The following is a 20,523-nucleotide window of genomic DNA, read 5'->3' on the forward strand; positions in this document are numbered from 1 at the left end:
CTTTTGAATGCATTTAAATTTGTTTATTTTATATCTAGAGTTCCTGTGCTCCAAAAATTATGAAATTTTTGTGGTAGGCTATTCTTGTTATACATGAGCTTGGATAAAAATTTGAGGACCAGTGCATGTGTAGATCTATGGTTATAGATTTTTCTTTTATAAATAGTTAATCCTTGCATGAATTTTTATAAATTAATTATAAGTCCAAAATTCATGAAATTAATTGGAGGTGATACTAGTACCATATGGATGTTAAGAAAAATAAGAAATCTGTTGCTTGACACTTTTCAATAGGATTTTCCATTTATGCTATTTCAAGCCTTGCTTCCTTATCATTTTTGTATAGGATGTTCTACTTAGCAAAATGACATGAAATTTTTATAGTAGTCCTTTGATAGCATTATTAAGGCTCTGTAAATTTCTGAGAATTTATTAAGCACATCTGATATATATTTATTATTTAACCTAGATATCTAAATAAAATAATAAAGGCAATTTAATAAATAGTTTGGGCTTTGCCATTATATTATCTTAACTATGTTTGGTATGCTTAAACTGTTGGTAGGTTCTAGGTTGTCAATTTGTGAATAATTACATGAAGTAGAGGTGTTATTACTTTATATTGCATGTTAAGTCATTTCCGGACTGATTCTAGAATATGATGAGTTGCATGTTGAAACTGATGTAGACTATAAAAATGGTTAATAACAAAGTTGTAGAAAAATTTATAAGCTTTCCAGAAAGTCCAAGATCAATGTTTTTGGATTTGTAGAACTCCAGTTATGAGTGAAACAAGTAGATACTGTTTATGGCATAGTCGATGCATTGTAGGAGTAGTTAAGTAGTAAGCGAGAAGAGATATGCACCTACTCAAACAACGCGATGCACTTGTTAACATTATGCATTCGTAATACTCATACCATACTCATGCATCTAGGATCGGAGGAAGAGATCACGTTGCTGGAATTCGAAGAAGCCGAGGAAGGGAACCCGCAGGAGAATCCGCAAGTCCCCGCTCCCGAAGGCGTGGAGCAGAACCCTGAAGAGCTTCCGGAGTGCCCTGACCATCGTCCTACTTCCTTTCTGCGAGGCAAGCCCCGGAGCATTATAAGTCTCCCAGTAATTTACAAATGTTTACTTACGTATTTATGATTGATGCATTAGGTTATAAGAGTTGAATGAAACCACTTGATGCATGTACATTCCTTGTCCAGATATTAACCCTTTAATCGGTATAGGTCCAGGATCGAATATATGCTTAGCCATGCTTAGACCGGTAGAAGTCGGGTGATGTCCTGTCACCTGCGAGATACAGGTGGGTACCGGAGCACGGTTGGCTATATCTGCTATCGTGGAACAGAACCATGTGGTAAAAGTAAATTGAGACCGGACGGGAGGTCGATAGGGAAACAACAAGGCATGGAGGTCTTGGGTGTGGACTTATCCCCGTCTGTGTCGATCAAGGACCGTACCGTTGTTGGAACTTCTGACAAGATTGAACGCATGCCTCTCACTTAGCTGGCCGGATAACTCGTTCCGACCGCCGAAGCCGAGTAATTCAACTCAGGCCGGGAATCGTTCTGTTGTGCGCTCCTTCCGGGGAATGATCAGACTGAGCCCAAGGGCAGGTTTGGCCTGAGCATCCTGGCATCTGGTGTTCCAGATTGTGCGGTGCAGTACGAACCCGCGAAATGTGTACCGGAGTTGTACCAAAGGTGACCTAAGGTGACCGTTGATCTGGTCTGCCTGGGTTTGTGTTAGGAATAAATTCCCAGCTGGTTGAAATCGATTCGAATCGCCGTCTCTCCCGGATAGTGAGAAACTTGGCTAGCTCCAACATCGTAGTAACTGTGTTATGAAACATGATGGTTCAGATGAATATGGAATTACAATACTTGCTATGGTTACTATTGTATGATTCTAAATAAAATACCACATGTTTGGCATAGGATAGTTGCTAACCTAGAAATGGATAGTTATAATTAACTTGATAAAAGAATCACAAGTGTACAAAGATTAATTGCCTTTTTCGCAAAAATGTTGTCAAGTTACGTCCACTTATACAGCCGTGCATAATCCTTGGAGTCATTTTATTTCTGGTTCATGACGGGTAAGTCTAGCTGAGTACCTTCTCGTACTCAGGGTTTATTTTCCCATTGTTGCAGATGGCACTGTGTATCATGGTTATTGCAAGAGTTGCTTCTATCCCGCTGTGGATGAGGAGTAAGCCGTGGGCAGGCTTCCTTAGTAATTCCTATCTTTGCTTTTGTGGACCGTGATCTGGTTTGGCACTGTAGTAAACTATGTTGGAAAACTTTATCTCAAACTTATTTGCTTCCGCTTTGTTTATCAAACTTGTTTTGTAATAACTTTTATTCGTACTCTGATGATGAAACGTATCTGTGAACTTTATGTAATATGTGGCATGTATGTTGAATCCTGTACGATCTTGGTTGTTGTAAATCGTTTATCGAGACCCGTCGTGGTACTCGACGGACTACCGGGTTTATATGGGTTCAAGTATGACAGTGCGACCGCTTGCGGATTGCCATTATACTTGTATTCTTATAAATTGGTCGGTTCTGCGACAACCGCTGGAGGCTGAAGGCTCCTCACTCGCCGGCGGCGTCGCCGCTCCTCTAGAAACCCTAGGGCGGGTGCGCGGGAGGGGGCGCGGGAGGGGGCGAGGGGGGGCGGGTGCGGGGAGGTGGTGCGGAGATGGGGTGCGTGGGTGCAGGGAAGGGGCGCGTGACGGCGTCGGCGGGGAAGGGGCGCGGGTCAGCGTCGGCGGGGCAGCCTGACGGCGTCGGAGGAGAAGAGAGCGCCCAAATGAAGACAACACCCGTGCGCCCTCGGTTTTATAGACGGGATGATTTGTAGGGGCGGTTCCTGATCCAGCCGCCCCTACAAATGCATTTGTAGGGGCGGTTCCTGATCCAACCGCCCCAAGAAATATATTTTTATTTTTTAAAATTGTTAATTATGTATTATAAAAATAATTGTGTATACATAAAACAATTGTGACCAAAATAAAAGTAATATAAAAACAATTGTGTATATGCACAAATATAATATTTTTGTATTATTCTATATATGAAGAAATATATATATATATATAAACAATTATACTCAAAACAATATAGAAAACAAAAAATTAAAAATTAAAAATTTGAATTTTAAAACTTTGACTACAATTTTATGATATTAAATGAAATAAAATAAAAATGTTGTAAACATAAAAGTTGTATAACTCATCAACATGTACAACTTTTATTTTGGTCATCTTGTCATGTGACTTTGTTTGAACGGTTCAAATTTTGAAATTCAAACAATTTCAACTTGGAACAATATTTTGAAAGAGTAAATGATTTCAGATGAAAAACTCATGAATACCAAAGTTGTAGAACTCATCAATATGTACAACTTTTATTTTGATCATATTTTTATTTGACCAAATTTGTACAGTTGAAATTTTGAATTTTAATAATTGGCAACTTTAAACAAGATTTTAAAACCTTAAATGATTTCAACAATAAAAGTTGTGAACATAAAAGTTGTTGAACTCATCACTATCTATAACTCATCAAGATCTCCTACTTTTATTTTGGTCATTTCTTCATTTCATAAAGTGTTAAGTGAGTTCATAAAGTTTTAGTAGTAATAGAGTGGATGTTCAAATAGAGTCATCTGGATGTTGCAAAGGGTAGTCTCACACACATACATAAATGTAGTCTCACACAAATATAAAAATATGTAGTCTTATACACATACATAAATATATAGTCTCACACGCATCCATAAATGAAGTCTTACAAACACACATTTACATAAACACTCCACGTTCAACAACTAGCTAGCCCGCTGTAACGACTTTTCCCTTGACACATTTTCGTTCCCATGGCAATATGTCTTTGAGGAGGTTCTTTTCCATAATACTGATCTTCTTAGGAAAGTCTATGAATAGTGACATCTCATCGTAGTTATTGTAAGCTTCAACATCGTCCACGCCATCAACTCCAATAATATGCTATTTTCCGAAGGCAACCACGTGCTTTGTCTTCTTCTTCGGGGGGAGGTTACTTTGTGGGTCAGACATAAAAAACTTGTGCGACATATGAAGCGAGCACCCAAGGGTCATCTTGGTAGCCTAGATTCTTGAGGTCCAGGACTCTTAATCTGATCTCATTCAGTTGGTGTTGTTTGATCTAGCGGCATCAAAACAGGGCCACCGTTATATCCCTTCCATAGTCAAGTTCCCATATCTCTTCAATGATGCCAAAGTATTAGATCTTTCGCCCCAATCCATCGAGAGCCTCTATTCGAACGCCGCTGTTTTGGTTTATATATTTACTATCCTTTGCGTGGGTATAGTACATATACCCATTGATGTCATAAGCATTCCAAGATGTCACTTGTCTCGATGGTCCCTCCGCTAACCTACTGATGGTAATAGAGTCTATGGTTTCTTCAGGCGGTATGTTTTGGTCCTTCAACCATGTAGTTAGTCGTTGCTTGTGTTGTTTCATGACCCAATCATCCGAACGGTTATTTCTCTCTACCATAATGATAGCCAAGTGTTCATCAATGTACGGTTGCATCAGTTGTGTACTCTGCAAAATACTGTAATACGCCCGACTCACCTCTTTATAATCATGGTCAATGAACATTATTCTACCACTAGTGCCCTTCCCAGCCAGCCTACCCTTATGATGAGAATCGGGTTTATCAATCCCTTTCTGTACTTTTAGGTACTCTTGACAACACTCAACGACTTCTTCAGTATTGTAACCCTCTATCATGGAGCCCTCTAGGTATGCTCGATTATGCACGTATCGACTTAGAACAGACATGAACCGCTCGTAGGACCACATTTCATACAAGTAGCAAGGGCCCAGCGCCTGTATCTGATGAACCATGTGAATCATAAGATGTGGCATTATATCAAAAAAAGCAGGAGCTAAACACATCTCCAGTTGATTTTGTGTCTCCACCACAAATTCATGTAGGTCACTCGGCTCTTGCTTCTCAATTGTCTTCTTTGAGATCTTGGAAAAGAAGTAGCACATGCGGGTAAAGATGGCAACGGGGAATTCCCCGTCGGGTTTTGCCTCCCCATCCCCGTCCCCGTGGGGGAGAAATTTCCCCATCCCTGTCCCCGCCAAGGCACGTGGGGGACGATCTCTCCTCATCCCCGAACCCGAGCGGGGAAACATACCCGACTGGGTCCCCGTCCCCGCTATACAAAGATCTATAGTACTCAAATCAATTATACAGAAGAAGAAATGTCGACCATAGAACGCATCTTGCAACAAGAAATAAGATGCTTAGTTTAGAGACCGGCACACTTGCTTACAAAATTTGCAAAGAAATCGCACACAAGATCTCACAAATCCATTAAATCCACTTCTATATGCTCTAAGCGGGGTGGGTTTGCGGGGATCGGGTTCGGAGGATGGATCCCCATCCCTGTCCCCGCCAGCCCCGATGGGGATTGTTTTCCTACCATTTGGATCCCCGTGGGGGAGAAATTGGCCTCGTCCCCATCCCCTAATAGAGGAATTCCCCGCGGGGAATCGGGGATCGGGGCCCCGTTGCCATCTTTACATGCGGGTGATGACCATTTTCAAGACCTCTGGCTTTATAGCCCTGATTGCAATAGGTAGAAACATTGTCAGCATCACATGGCAATCGTGAGCCTTGCAGTGTGTTATTGACAAGTCCTTCACCGACACTAGCTTCTTCACATTTGCTGAAAATCCAGTCGGGACTTTGATCCTCCTCAGGAAAGTGCATATAGCTCTCTTCTCGTCTGGTGTTAGGTTGAAGCACACTGCAGGCAGAGTGTATTTTCTATTAGCCTCAGGTACCGGGTGAAGCTGTGGCATCACGTTTAGCTGCACTATGTCTTTCTGTGCTTTTAGATCATCCTTTGACTTGCATGTGTCCATCAAGGTAGCAATGAGACTCTCAAAGACATTCTTCTGCACGTGCATAGCATCAATGGCATGGGGGATCTTCAAGTCTGGCCAATAAGGTAGATACTGAAAGAAGATCAATTGTTTCTTAAAAGGTACGCCTTCGATAGGAGGTGTGCTTCTATCTCTATTCGTCCCATCCGGATTCTTCTTTCCATAGATGACACGTATGTTTTTCACCATTCTATACACGTGTTCTCTGTTATGACGTCTCCCCAGAGGGGGTTCAATCTCTAGAGCGTTGTCATAAAATCTAAAGAACAATTTGCTGCGGTACTTGTGACTTGTCTTTAAGAAGCGTCGGTTCCTTAGGTAAACTATCTTCTTGGATGCATCCAGGTATACCCAAGTAGTACCATCCAAGCAAACCAAGCATCCCGTCTTCCCTTTAATCTATCTAGACAAAGCAAACAGCGCGGGGTAATCATTGGTAGTAACAAATATTATTGCTCTATATATGAAGTCCTTATTTTGTAATGCATCGTACATCTGCTCCACATGCCTCCATAGCCTCTCTATTTCTTGCATCAAAGGCTTGAGGAATACGTCTATATCAATGCCTGGTTGTTTAGGGCCAGAAATAAGAATAGTGAGGAGAAGGTACTTTCTCTTCTAACACAACCATGTTGGGATGTTGTACATGGTCAAGATCACTGGCCATGTGCTGTGGTCGCTCATCCTCTTATTGAAAGGATTCATTCCATCGGTGCTCAAGCCAAACCATACATTCCTTGGGTCATCGCTGAATTCTTTGTGCTTCTCATCAAACCTTTGTCACTGACTACAATCAGTCGGGTGTACAATCTTATCATCATCCACCTTGCGCTCATCATCCCACCATGTCATGAGTGTAGCTTTTTTAGGGTTTAGGAAGATACGTCTCAAGCGGTCGGTCACTGACAGGTACCACATTACCAAGACAGGAATTCTTCTCTGCTTTGCATCGTTGCCTAATGGAGTGTCCTCTAGGGGCTGAGATTCTTGTACCACCTTTTTTGTACCCTTATTATTCATCTTTTTTCCCGTGAAGGCTTCGTCCCCACCGTAAAGGTCATTGTTCTTGTACCGGCTAGCCCCACACCGGGGACATTTATCCAGTGACTTGAACGTTTCGCCACGAAAAAGTATACCGTGGTTGGGGCATGCATAGATTTTTTTAACCCCCATTGTCAATGGACTTATAACCTTCTTCGCTTGGTATGTGTTGGCGGGAACTGAGTTTGGTTGTGGTAGCACCTATGACAGGAGATGCAATATATCATTGAAACTATAGTCTGACCAGCCGTACTTAGCCTTCTGGATGAGCAGCTCAAGCACTAAACGTAGCAATGTCTAATGTGTCGGACAACCCTTTTCAACACCATACATAGTCTCCTTCGATACTTTTGTCACCCTTTCCAAATTTTCTAGACCTTTTGGGCTATTTAGTAAAATCTCTGGTCCAAGGACTCGAATCATGTCCTCCAAATCATCTTCATCCCCGACATGTGATCCACAATCATTATTGGCACCACCTTCGTCGTTACCATCCCAACCACCAGCATCACCACCTTGTTCACTACCAAACTCGAAATCCATTCGTGCATCAAGCTCTGCTAAATATTGGGACAGGGATTCTATGGTTTCGTCGTCATATTCCTCCCCATTCTTGTCGTTAACAATAACCGTTTTACCATGATGAATCCACACTGTGTAGTCCTCAACAAATCCTCGTATAATCAAATGTGATCTGATGATAGTCACATCTGTCCATGCCATACGGTTCTTGTAATCTTTACAGGGACAAATAATTGTATCCTTATTCTCTTTCAATGTCGTTGCATGCTTCTTTGCGGCTTCAATAAATTTATCCACCTCTTCACGAAAACCTGCTTTGAACCTTAACGAACCATACATCCAAGAGTTCCTGTACTCCATCTTTTACAACAACAACAAAACAAACATTAAAGGACTACTTTTCCAGATATATATAAAAATAAATTAAATTAATAATTACTTAAGAATAATTGTATATACTTCAGATATGTAAGAATATAAATCTAATATAATTACATGAAGCATACAAACACACCATGGTAGAGGAAAATTAATTAATGGCACATTTATCCATAATTAATTAAAATACATATTTATTGATTACAATAAATAATTTTAAAGACAATAATTAGCAATAATTATACTTTACCCAATATCTTTCATACAAACCTTAGTCCAAAATTACAAAAACAAAATTAATAAAAAAATCAAACCCTAGATCTAGATCTACATACAATGAAATATGCATAAAACTAACTAATTATTCACTAAAATTAAGAAATATGGATCAAATAAGGGTATGATCTTGTTCCTCTCCCTAATTTACCCTAGTATATTTAAAACTTGGATCTAATTTGCTTCATAAGTAGCTCAAGCACCATAGAAGAGAGAGAAAAATAAAACTTTAATTACTCACTAACCAACCATTAAAACTACAAAAAAAAGTGTGGAATAGCAATTTCTTACCTTCTACAACCTCTCCACCAAAGGATTTGAGACCAAAATATTTCCCCCCTAGTAAAGTAATTTTTGGGAGGTGCCCAAGGCCTCCCCACCTTTCTTTCATGGGTTGGAGTGAGTGACCCGAGGAGAAAGAAGGTGCTGCAGTTGTTTTATATGTGGGTCATTTGTAGGGGTGGCTGGTGATTGAGCCGCCCCTACAAATCGGAGCTATTTATACGTGGGCCATTTGTAGAGACGGCTGGTGATTGAGTCATCCATATAAATCGGAGCCATTTATACGGGGGCCATTTATAGGGATGGCTCAATCACCATCCGCCCCTAAAAATAGAAACGACGGGGGCGGCTGGTGAGTGAGCCGCCCCCTATAAATCAGACCTATTTGTAGGGCGGCTTGTATCACCAGCCGCCCCTGCTGTTTCATTTATAGAGGCGGCTGGTGTCTGGGCACCCGAACACGATACTATAAGGACGGCTCCATCACCAGCCGCTCCTAAAAAAATTCGACCCATTGCTAAATATCGTTTTTTACGTAGTGGCAACTACTACTAGCAAGCAAGCAACTTGTAGTATGCCAGTCCCTACTGTATTGGAGATGACGCAACCGTACGTACGTATATGTGCCAGTATGTATGTGAAGACCATCGATGTTTTCGTTTACGTTTACGTGGGTGCAGGAGTATACTGTACGTTAAGGCCTGTTTGATACGGCTCATAGCGGTTTCATGAACGGTATATTGTGAGCTGTTTTATTTGTTAAACGCTCATTTTCAAAACAGCTTTACCTATGAAGTTGTTTTTTTTCCTCCTCTCATGGAGACATGAGTTGGAATAACGCTGAAAAAAGTAGCTTATCTTAGCTCTCTCCCTCATCACTCTCCATCCATGCATAAAACTGTTGGTGAATCTATTTGGTCAAATAATTTTTTTCTAAAACAGCTCAGCTTTACCTAGAAAATTGTTTATGAAGCTACTTTTCGGAAAAAAAAAACAATTTTAGTAGTGAAGTTGAGCTTTGCAAAAAAAAAAAGCCTTAGTGTACAGTAGAGAGGAACTACCACTGCTGCTAGTGCCGTAGTGCGTGCCTGGTTGTATACAGTGAGCGGCAATGGCCGCTACGTGCCGATTGACGCGGCAAGCACATCAGTACGCGCGTGCGTGTGTGTGTGTATATATATATATATATATATATATATATATATATATATATATATATATATATATATATATATATATATATATATATGCATCCAAATTCATTCAAATTTCTTTAAAATTTCTCCAAACGAACTGACATTCTTTATTTACGTACGGACTAAGAAGTAGTAGTACGTACTGTACTACGGACAGGACACTGGTACTAGGAGTAGCCGCCGTCATTAATCAGCATGCAGGCGCAAGAGGCAGTGGCGAGCAATGGCCAGCCGCGGACGGTTGCATGCATGCACGTCGACGATAGCTGCAGCTTTATGGAATGCCGATCATCTTGTCCAATCTCCAAGATCTGCTAGCACAACGAGCCACTAAAATTCGAGAAATTAAATTTTAAGTTTCATGAAATCTATAGAAAAATACCAACAATGTAAGTTGAATACTATTAGATTAGTTACACAATATATTTGGAAATCTAGATGTTAATATTGTTATTTCTAAATTCAATCAAACTTATAAAAGGATTTACTTAGTCTCGACCTATAATGACGTTTTTTTTTTAATTTTTTAAAGTAATAATTACGGTTTTTGTACGGCGAGTATTTCTTTTTCTGGGAGTGGGGCATGCAGTCTCCTTTGCGTGTCTCCGTGCTGTGTCTCTATACACGTGGAGGTCATTCGTCGTCAAAACGGTGAAATTTTTCTAGTATTTTTAAGTAATAGTAAAACACTATCACTAGTTATAGTACGTGGAAATCTAATGACAATTAGTAGAAAAATTTTATACTATATTTTAAATGCCCAAAACATCACGAGAACCTTATCTCACTTGGAGAAATTAAATATTCTGGTTGTGATTCAGGCCTTCCCCTTCATAAGCTAGGCCCCGCACACGAAGCCGTACGTCCCAACTCTCCGTCATCCCGTTAGTTGACTCCGTCACCCTGTCTTCTTCGCTGCTCGCCCAGCGTCTATGGCGTGAGAGAACAGAGAAGCTTATTGGGATGCCCATCCGGCTACTGGTTCGCGGCAGCTCCGACGGAGATGAACGAGGACGGAGCGACGCGACCATCCAGCCACAGGCGGTCCGAGCTAGCGGATCTTGGCTGCCGGTCCGGCCACTGGCTCCGACGATGTGGCATCACGTGCTACGACCTGGCATGGCGGGCCGTTCCTCCTTTTCTCGCCTGCCGACGTGGTGGAGGCGTGCTCCTGCAACGGGTCCACGCGCATCACCGCAGTCATAGGCAACAGCACGCTTCGGACCCCCTCGGTGGCTCCCAGCCTCCCACCATGCACGTCAACAAGGCGAGTTCCCGCTCGCCATCAGCTTCGAGGACCTGCTCGTGCTCCGATCTCGACTCCACTCTCGCCGTCGCCTGATGGCTTCTCCGAGCTCGATCGAGTTGATCTGCTTGTCGAGGAGGACGCGACCATGCTGCAGTCAACGGGTTCTCCCCCGGCCGCGGCAGCGGGCGCCCGCGCACACGCCGCCAGGGTCAACAAGGTCGTCGTCCGGGACCTCTTCACCGGCCACCGGCGGCGACAACGACGAAGGAGCCGCCGTGAGCCTTGGAGGCTTCGAGCTCGACCGGTGGGGCACGTGTAGGGCGGGAGACGGAAGCGCACCGGCGATTAGGGGCGCGGCGGAGGGGCTGACAGCGGCTCCGTTTTCTCGAGGCGTCTAATTTTTTTTTGCTGTGCATAGGGAGAAAATAAGAGGCACACCTTTGAAGAGAAACGCACGGATGCCGTTCATTCACGCGGAGACACAGATGGGGACACCAAATGGAGACACACAAGCTGCAGCCGGCATGGAGTGGTCGCATCCAAATCCAATAGCAGGGCCACTCCATGCATGCAGCAGCAGCCGTCCCGTTGTCGGTCGGTGTCGTCGTGTTCGGTCCAATCCACCCGTCGCGTCGTCCATCCATCATCAGTCCATCCATCAGTCACCGGTGGTGCACTGCAGTTCAGTGCAGAGCAGACGAGGAGTTGACACACCTGACAGACAGACAGACACGAAGCGTGGCGTAGCGAACAGGCCTCGGCATGGGCACGGCCTGGAGCCCTGAACTGGAGGTCGTGGTGACTGTGGACTGCTGCTCCCGTGCATGCATGGCAGCATCGGCATGCACAGGCGCAACTGGCTGTTCCCGTGTTCCGTCCGCGCAGAGGAGACGACGACGACGATCGACGATGGCCAGCCTGCAGCCTGCAGCCTGCTGTCTTCTTTTCTTTTTTTTTTTTTTTTGAAACATGCAGCCTGCTGTCTGCATTCTCAGTTCGTAGTAGGCCGTGCAAATGGAAATGGCAATGGCAGTGGCAGGACCGCAGGAGGCAGGCACGTGGCTTGAGGCGACCGAGGCACATGCCACAGTACGTCAGCACGCAGGCAGTGCAATACAACAGTGTTTAGAACAGACTTTAAGTATTTCTACACAAAGCTTACATTAAGCGGGGATAGCTCAGTTGGGAGAGCGTCAGACTGAAGATCTGAAGGTCGCGTGTTCGATCCACGCTCACCGCAAGTGATTTTTTTGCCCTTTTTGTTCCCAATTCAGTGCTTCAGCAGTTCATCTTCACTCCTTTTTTTCCCCAAGTTTTTTCCCAATCTAGCGGTGAAAGTGGTAGGGATAATCCCCCGCTCCGAATCCGAATTCGAAAGATATGGAGAAGTGTTTTTAATATCCGCGTGGATGCGGATAATCCGAATCCGATTATATGCGGATACGGTGTAGGCAGCGGCGGATCCACATGCCCCCCCCCCCCCTAATTTCTTGATTTCAAACTTAATCACTGTAGCAAAAGCTTGATTTCATCATTAAATCTTCATGCAAATCAACATCTTTATTGTTTTAGCCCCCTCTTATCCCGCATCGTGCATCCGCCACTAGGTGTAGGATATGGGATCAACGAAGTCCGGCGGATATGGATTATCCGATAATTGAACATAGATTATCTGGGGCTTATAATAGGATATCCCAATATTTAGAGGAGCCCAAGCGAAAGTATACACAAGTCAGACCAGCCCACGACACAAGTATTATTATATTATAGCCATGCAAGCAAACGTCGTCAGCTATATATACTAATTCAAGTATCTTTTCACACAACATGTAATCATAATCCTAGTGGCTGGATGATTGGCGGCTAATCAGCAATGGCAACACACACTCTGAAGCTCTTAACCGATCCGCTCCGAATCCGACAACCAATCTGAAGCTGGTCTCGGTCTGGCACCCTCGCTCTCTCGTCCTGTTCAATTCAAACGCTTCGATCCCCTCTGCCAGACACTGCTGGCCTCATGGACCATCTCGACTTCTCGAGGACTACTACTAGTACTTCACTGTGCTTTGCATTGCCATGTCCGTTCGCAGTCGCATGCACAACAGAAACAAAACATGGGCCGTTGCGGTTCGTTGCTGGCCACAGTAGCTGAATAGTAATACTCGGTCGTCGCTACTGTAGGTCTCTGAACTGAACCAGAGAGTAACCCCCCTTGCGACCGATCAGCCGACGGTGGGTGGATGCTGCCCGTGGCCGGCGCGAGCGACTGAGCGTGTACGTAACCGTAACCGGCCGGCCGGACCTGAATACCTACCTCATGCGACAACCAAGCATGCAGCAGTTCCCAGTTCGCCGGCGTCCGTCCACCGTCCAGCAGCGAGCGGCACACGCACATGCCGGACGGAGGACGAGACGAGACGAGACAAGGCTCTGATCGGCGCCGGTGACACCAAAGAGGCATTTCCACTTGCCCGTGTCGTCCTGTCCACTACGAACACGATTATAAGCTCAGCAGGCTGGAGAGCGAGGAGAGAGCAAACATGAGATGGTCCGGCTGGGCGCGTTTGATGTGGCAGCTGCTCTCTCCTCGTCTCTTTCGACCCTTCTTCCTTCACCGGCCACCGGCTTTAGTTACTGTGCTGCCTGCTTTATCTTTTACGTGCACTGCACTGCTGGGTTTGCTCGTTTTCGCGCCTCTTCGATCCTCTTTGCCTTTTGGGCTTTTCATTTCCGTTGCCGCTTCGAGCAGAACGGCCATCCCATTCCAAGCACAGCAGATTTGGCTCCGTTGCAATCCTTCTTGGTTGGGGACAAAGAACCTAGCTGCGGCTGCGTATTATTATTGTCACAGATGGAGATGCTACTGGTAACAGACTGTAGCAGCTACCACTTGGTTGACTGGATGAACGCTAAACTAGTGTGGGCTTCAAATGGAAGAGAATCCAGTTTTGGAAACCCACTAGTGTAGTGCCTTCTCGGATGCTGCAAAACTGTTGTCCCGGTGCTGTGCAAATGAACAGGCTTGCACTCCAGCCACATGTGTAAAAACAACAGGTCTGCATTTCCACAACAGAGCTTTCAAGGAGCACTGCAGAGAGCGAAGCCACCCCTGCCTCCCTGGAGAAGCATCATGCAGGAGCGCCAAGCCAACCCTTTTTTTTTTTTTTTTTTTTTGCTGCACACAGACAGACACAGCGGCAATGAGTGCAACAAATGCCATGCCTCACCAAACTGCTCTCAAGCACGACACAAAAAGGCACCCACAAGATTCCTCTCTAGCCATGCCGAGCCTCAATCACAACCCATCAGGCCATCATTCCTCCGTCAGGCTTATACATAGGAACAATTATTTATATATATCCTAAAGCTAATTCATTCTATGTATCATTCACTGCCTTAAAAACAGTTCCACAACTTGCATGGGGTACACAAACACTAGCTGGTTTTACAAAGTTTCTAAGAGGAAAAGAAGCAAAGAAAAAAAAAACATTTTGTTTTGTTGACACTCCAGGGTCCAACTACCAAAAAAACAGGACAAAAAAATTGAAGCAAATATGTTGCTAGGAGGAACTAAGGGGGCTAAAGTTGGATGAAATGTATAGTTAGCGACATGGGCTGGTACATCTCCGACGACATAGCCGACGTTTTCTGTTGGTGAGCAGCAAAATTGCCCAATGTCCTGCAGCAACCCGGCATATGCATTGTGACTTAGTAGTAAATTTGGTTTTGAAGTAACAAATGATGGTGTTGCCAGATGATTGATATAAACTGTACCTTTTCATTCAGTTGGTATTTGCACATTCTGTCTTCGGTATCTGCCATCAAAGGATGCCAAACAAACAGACCATTAGGTTTCAGACCATAACGGTTGACAGCCACATCTTTGTCACTAAGCATATGTCTCAAGTTGGCAAACAGATCGTCAAGGGGGAAATTGTTTAAGCATACTCACATCTGATTGTCTAGAGAACTGAATCTGGAACCCTACATATAGAACATTTGACCAACCTCCTAACCTGCATGAAGCATCCAGAGAGAGTAAATAAACAGTGGAGTACTATTACAAGTCAACGCTTGCCAAAAAGGAAACAGAAAAAATGAATGCAAAGTCAACAAGGCGCAGAGGCATCTCGAGGCCTCAATGCAGCCAGAACAAAGTGCAAGTTGTAGACTTCTCAGGTGACCAAAAGAAAGTTAGCTTACCTTATATCATGCTATAAGTCAACTCAATAAAACTTTATTTCTCTATAGCTCTGAGAATGCGGCAAGAGCTCCTCCACCTCAATTCTAGAGCTGAAATAGCCCATGTTTCTCCTCCTTTGGTGTACAATGTCAACCTCTGCCAAGAAAATACTGTACACCGGCCTGTGGTCGGAGAAACGAGACTCTCCACGAACATAAGACAGCTGATTGAGGCCGTTACCATACCAGAGAATGCGATCACACCTGCTCGTTTATAAGCAAGATATGAAAGAAATGAGATCTTCAGTAAAATAAAAATACAGAAAAATATAGCAGATGTATCTATATTGTATTAACTAAGGAAACTACCATGCTGGTGTTCTCCTCTTCTCTTTAGGGTGCCTGCCCTCTCCAGCATACCGATCTGAGTTGAATGAATATTTGTACGTGGGAGGAAAATAGATCCTCCCTTCTTTCCAACCCTGGAAAACACGTCCATATCTTTGTTGCATCCGCAGCTGTTTCATAAGAGGTAAACTCAAAGGTTTGCCGTAGCCTTCATGATATAAAAAATGGGGGAGAGATAGAAGGAATAAATTATAGAATGCAGTTTACGCCCTTCTCTTTTAGTCTTCTGAAACAACTTAATCGTCCAATTTGGTAGATTACTAAAGTATATTTCAGAGCATTAGCAGCTAAACAACCATTTGTAGTAAAACTGAAATATATACTAACGAAAAAGCACTTCAAATTACCTGATCTTTCTCCAATAATTGCTTCCAGTTATGCATTTCCACAAGAGCCTTTGCTGAACAATATGATAGGGCAATCCGATAATTCAAATCCCCTAGCCATATAATCCGACTGTAATTTTTAATTAAGTGCATAAACAGTTAACAGACAAGTTTCCATTTGCTTCCATTGATCTGCTGAAATACACAAGTAAAGTCTCTTACTCATGCTCAAGAATCGTTTCAGGTGACTTAACATCACCAGCACCACGAACCCGCGGGAATCTAGTCTTTCTTAAAATTTCCAGAACATCAGAGTTCCTGCGCAGTTCATCCCCTTCCTTTTCCCCTGACGTCAAATGGCAACATATGAAGCAGAAGCTTGTCTGGTGCAAAGACATGCTTATTGAAATTGAACCCTGCAACAAAATGGAGGAGCTTACTAAAGTTTTTTGGACATATTAACAATGACTAAAATTACAGTAAGGAATATCTCCAGGATTATTGATTATTAGCTACCTTATTTCCAAGATAACCCATCAATCCTCTACCCACACAAGAAACTTTCAAGTTTCTGACATCATCTCTTATTTCATTGCGTACCCACACTGTGAGAAATATGCCAACCATTTGTTTGCTGGCAACCAAGCAATACCTGAAAGCCACATGCAACCAACCAACCATTAGTTTCAAAGGAATTAAAGCCCACACATGTGGTACAGTTAAATGCATTATGAAGCACTGACAATACCTAGAGCTGTTTGATTGATCATCATTTTGTTCAGAAGGTGCAGATGCACTGTAGCTATGAGGGAATGGTGAAATTTGTGCACCATCACTCACTTCCATATCTATGTTATCCTCATCAGGTGATCCAGGGCAGCGCAAATTTCCATCAAAATCACTTGGTCTGCCTCCTAAGTTGACTGGATCGCAAACGCTAAACCTGCGATCTAGCCTTGGTTGCGGGAACATGAAGTCCCCATCCATTCTTAAACTACGGCTGAGGTTGTGGAACGACCGGCGATGAAAGAATGAGAAGTTCTCCTGCCTTCTTGCAGACCCCTCAAAATCAGCATCCAGTTCTACAACTGGATCCAGGACTGGTGAGGGTGTATGATAGCCACCACAACCACTAGCTCCAGGATTCTTGTTCAGTGTCCGCCTAGTAAGGGACACCCACTTCTTGGCTGGAAGGTTATCTTCAGTGCCAAGAACGTTTCCCGCGTTCAAAGGGACAATCTCTTGAAACCTATCAACGATTTGAAGATCAAATTAACTGAAAAGCCTAAAAACCACTACCAACTAAGTCAAACTAGCTCGAAGGGAAGGCCATCCAACTGATACATACCCTAAGACATAGATATCGGCAGGAGGAGAAGTATGGAGCCATTCATCTAAATTTAGCCCCCTTGGTGGTGACTTACCACCGACGTTCCACGTTGCAGCAAAGATCCTACATGCAAATGAACAGAAGAGAATAATGATCGACAAGATTCCTTTAGCATATTATTGCAGTCAAATTGCATGAACTACCCAACAGTAATATGGACAATGATTAAAGGACAGAAGATTCCATCCGATCTACTAAACTGAAATTTCCTAATTACACAGCAGACATGATGGCCCTAGCAGAAAACACCGCATGGTGAATCAATGGTACCTGTAATCTTGCACTTCCGTCAGGCGTGCTGCATCAAAATTATTCTTCCCTCGGCGAGCGCGTTCAGCACTCCGCTTTGAAGACGATCGGTCTAGAGGCCCACAATTAACAGCAGGCATGAACAATCATTTAACATGACAGAAGAAAAGTGCTGATGCAGAACAAAGATTGAACGTACTGTAGATAAACAAAGTGGAACTGAGCAGCAGCTGTGGTGACTGGTGATGAGAGAAAGCTGCATCTCTGGAGCTACTGTACGAAAGAGGGAGTGTGTGTGGTCCAAATGGTTCATTGCACTTACCAGTTCTGCTTTTCTTGGCAGCAGTGCTTGCGCTTGCTTGCTTCGCTCGAGGAACAGCTGGGCCTCCATGATCCACTACCACCAGTCCCTTGCTAGAATGGATCACAAGGCCAGTTGAGCAGAAAAGAAAACGAAGGAACCATACGCAAAGGAAAAAGGTGCTTGCTTTGCTCGTGATCTTTGATGAAATCTCTATCCGATTCAGTCAGAAAATCGATTCAGGCAGATGGGTCACTCCAAGCAAATCAACCAAACGTTTTTGCAGGATCTGTGGCAAAAAGGCTATTGTTTGGTTGGACCTTTACAGGGCTGGTGCATCACGAGATCAAAACTGGAAACTGAAATGCACAAGGAGATATCTACGAGTGGAAAGTGTTTGACAGCGACATTTCACATGGTTGCTGATCTACCATCGAGTCGACACTGGGAATCTAATGCGGATAACTACAGAAACAACTGGGTGTTAAGAGGATAACCTCAACCTCAAGCAATGGGCGTTCTTGGATCAGGCAAGCCATTTCCCCCAAACCAAACCAGCAAGCAAATGTAAAGGATGCATGCCATTTTGTGGGCAGGGATTGGGAGGGATGCGGCCGGCCTCTCATAATCACGAAATAAATGCACAGACATATACTAGCAATAAATAAATCAATCAATCCGAACAAGAAATGGGGCTGCAACCACCACTCATGTCGGAACAGCCAAAGCGATGCATCAACCATACCCTGGCCGGCGTCGAAATCAGCATGGAAGTCCTGCGCCTTGGGGCGGATGTTGAACCACTTCCTCACGAGGGACTTGGACCATGAAAGCTGCACACATGAAAAGGAGAAGAGCCAGGAGAGATGAGCTGCGGATCACGAAATGGAAAGAGCACCTACTGCTGGTACCACAACCTGAGAAAAATACAGCTCAGATGGACGAGCAACGAGACGGAAAACGATTCTATCTGATCAAGAAGGAAGAAAGAAAACATTGAAGCAGCCGACGATGATACCTTGCTCTTCTTGGCGCTCTCTTCCGTCATTGTCTCATAGCTCCTGCCCAGCAGGCGGCGCAGACAGCAAGAGGGATCTGTCACCCCGCCGCCGCCTCCTCAAGCCGTGATCCCTGGAGAGGGAAGCCTCAAATCCAGGATCCACTCCTCACCGGCGGCGAGGCTTTCACCGGGGATCCCCGAATCTCAGGCCGAACTAGCCACGGGGCAAGGCCCAATCAGCCGGCCGGACAGCCGCCCACCACGAGCCGCGCCAAGATTGGATTTTTTTTTTCAGACGGCGGAGCCGCCAGCCCTCCAACCAGTGGGGAACAAACGGCGCAGGCCGAGAATCTCCCCTGCCGGCAATGCAGCTGCCTCCACCCTCCTCGCCAGCCTAGCCTCAAGGACGGACGACGCGGGAGCTGGGATTCGTCGTGACGAAGACCTACTTGTAGCCTCGTAGTACTTACTCCTACTACTGACTGAGAGAGAATACAGGGGGAGGAGCTGGGTGCTAGGAGTAGGACATGGGGTGGCAGAGGAGGCGGGGGGAGGACGACAATGTTGTGTGCAGGGGAGAGAAAAAAGGGGGTGTTGGAGGAGAGAGAAAGCGAGGCGAGGCTTCTTGTTTGTGCTGCTCTTTTTCTTTCTCTACATCCCTGCTCGCGCTGGCTGCTTTGCTTTGGCCTTCTCTCTCCTCTAGCTTTTCTCGACCTTGTCGCCCAAATCCAGGGAGGAGAAGGGGGAAGAGCCGAAGAGGGAAAAGAAGAGCGAGGCAGGGAGCAAACGCAAAGCTGCGGGGGAAGGTGAACCTGAAGGAACAGGGAGCACAAATGGCAGTGGGCTCGAGTGGTGTGGAGTGTGGACAAAGCAGTTTGTTGGTCGCCCCGAGGGCAATTCCGGCACGGAATAAAAAATTGTAGCTGGCTGATTTTTGAGTTTCTTGGTCTCTATATTTCTCTCATAATAAATCGACCAACAATACTTTCATCCATAATTTATGAGCTAAATGAACAGAGCATTGGTATGCCATCCGTGAAAAAACAAAAAGACATTTCTTAATATGTGTCACTGCAAAAGCTTTGCCATACTTGTTAGTGTGGTGCATACATTTCTTTAGTGTGCGTGTTACTTCCTCTATTTCAGACAATATACACATATTAAAAACTTTAAAAATCATCCTTGGGGTAATACATATAAAAAACTTTAGAAATCGTCCAGTGAATCGATGGACTTCTTACCGGTAGACATGTAAACGATGTGTAATTGTTTGGTTTCCTTGCGGATAGCTTGTAGCCCTTAACTAGTGAGAAACTCGTGTGCTTGCGTGAGCACGCGCTGTGTAATTATTGTGGTTCCTTAAAAATAGTGTGCTTGCGTGAGCACGTGCTGTGTAATTATTGTGGTTCCTTATAGATAGCCCGCAGCCCTTACCTAGGGAGAAATTCGTGTGCTTGGGTGAGCCACGCGCCGTGTAATTATTGGGGTTCCTTATAGATAGCATGTAGCCCGTACCTAGGGAGAAATTCGTGTGCATGCGTGAGCTACGCGCCGTGTAATTGTTTTGGTTCCTTGTAGATAGCCCACAGACCTTAACTAGGGAGAAACTCATGTATTTGCGTGAGCCACGCGTCGTGTAATTGTTTTGGTTCGTTGTAGATAACCCACAACCCTTAACTAGGGAGAAACTCACGTGCTTGTATAAGGGAGAAACTCATGTGCTTGTGTGAGCATGCGCTCTGTAATTGTTTTAG

The 20,523-nt window shown here is 44.4% G+C and overlaps 1 protein-coding gene and 1 non-coding gene across 2 annotated transcripts; one reads left to right on the forward strand and one right to left on the reverse strand.

Moving 5' to 3' along the window:
- The first annotated feature begins 12,080 nt into the window (after positions 1–12,080).
- TRNAF-GAA (transfer RNA phenylalanine (anticodon GAA)) lies at positions 12,081–12,153 on the forward strand. The gene has a single exon. It is a non-coding gene; the product is annotated as a tRNA-Phe (tRNA).
- A 2,064-nt stretch (positions 12,154–14,217) lies between these two features.
- Positions 14,218–19,592, reverse strand: LOC136549446 (type IV inositol polyphosphate 5-phosphatase 6-like). Its single transcript, XM_066540720.1, has 13 exons — positions 18,788–19,592; positions 18,515–18,602; positions 17,490–17,580; positions 17,178–17,282; positions 16,578–17,078; positions 16,346–16,481; positions 16,052–16,245; positions 15,851–15,959; positions 15,465–15,613; positions 15,117–15,359; positions 14,866–14,929; positions 14,688–14,728; positions 14,218–14,592 (listed from the first exon to the last, which is right to left on the reverse strand). Exons 1-10 carry the CDS (start codon positions 18,815–18,817, stop codon positions 15,140–15,142), a joined length of 1,623 nt encoding a protein of 540 aa, XP_066396817.1. The 5' UTR covers positions 18,818–19,592; the 3' UTR covers positions 14,218–14,592; positions 14,688–14,728; positions 14,866–14,929; positions 15,117–15,139.
- Between the last annotated feature and the right edge of the window lie 931 nt (positions 19,593–20,523).

This window comes from Miscanthus floridulus, chromosome 4 (assembly GCF_019320115.1).
Source record: "Miscanthus floridulus cultivar M001 chromosome 4, ASM1932011v1, whole genome shotgun sequence".
Classification (NCBI taxonomy): Eukaryota; Viridiplantae; Streptophyta; class Magnoliopsida; order Poales; family Poaceae; genus Miscanthus; species Miscanthus floridulus.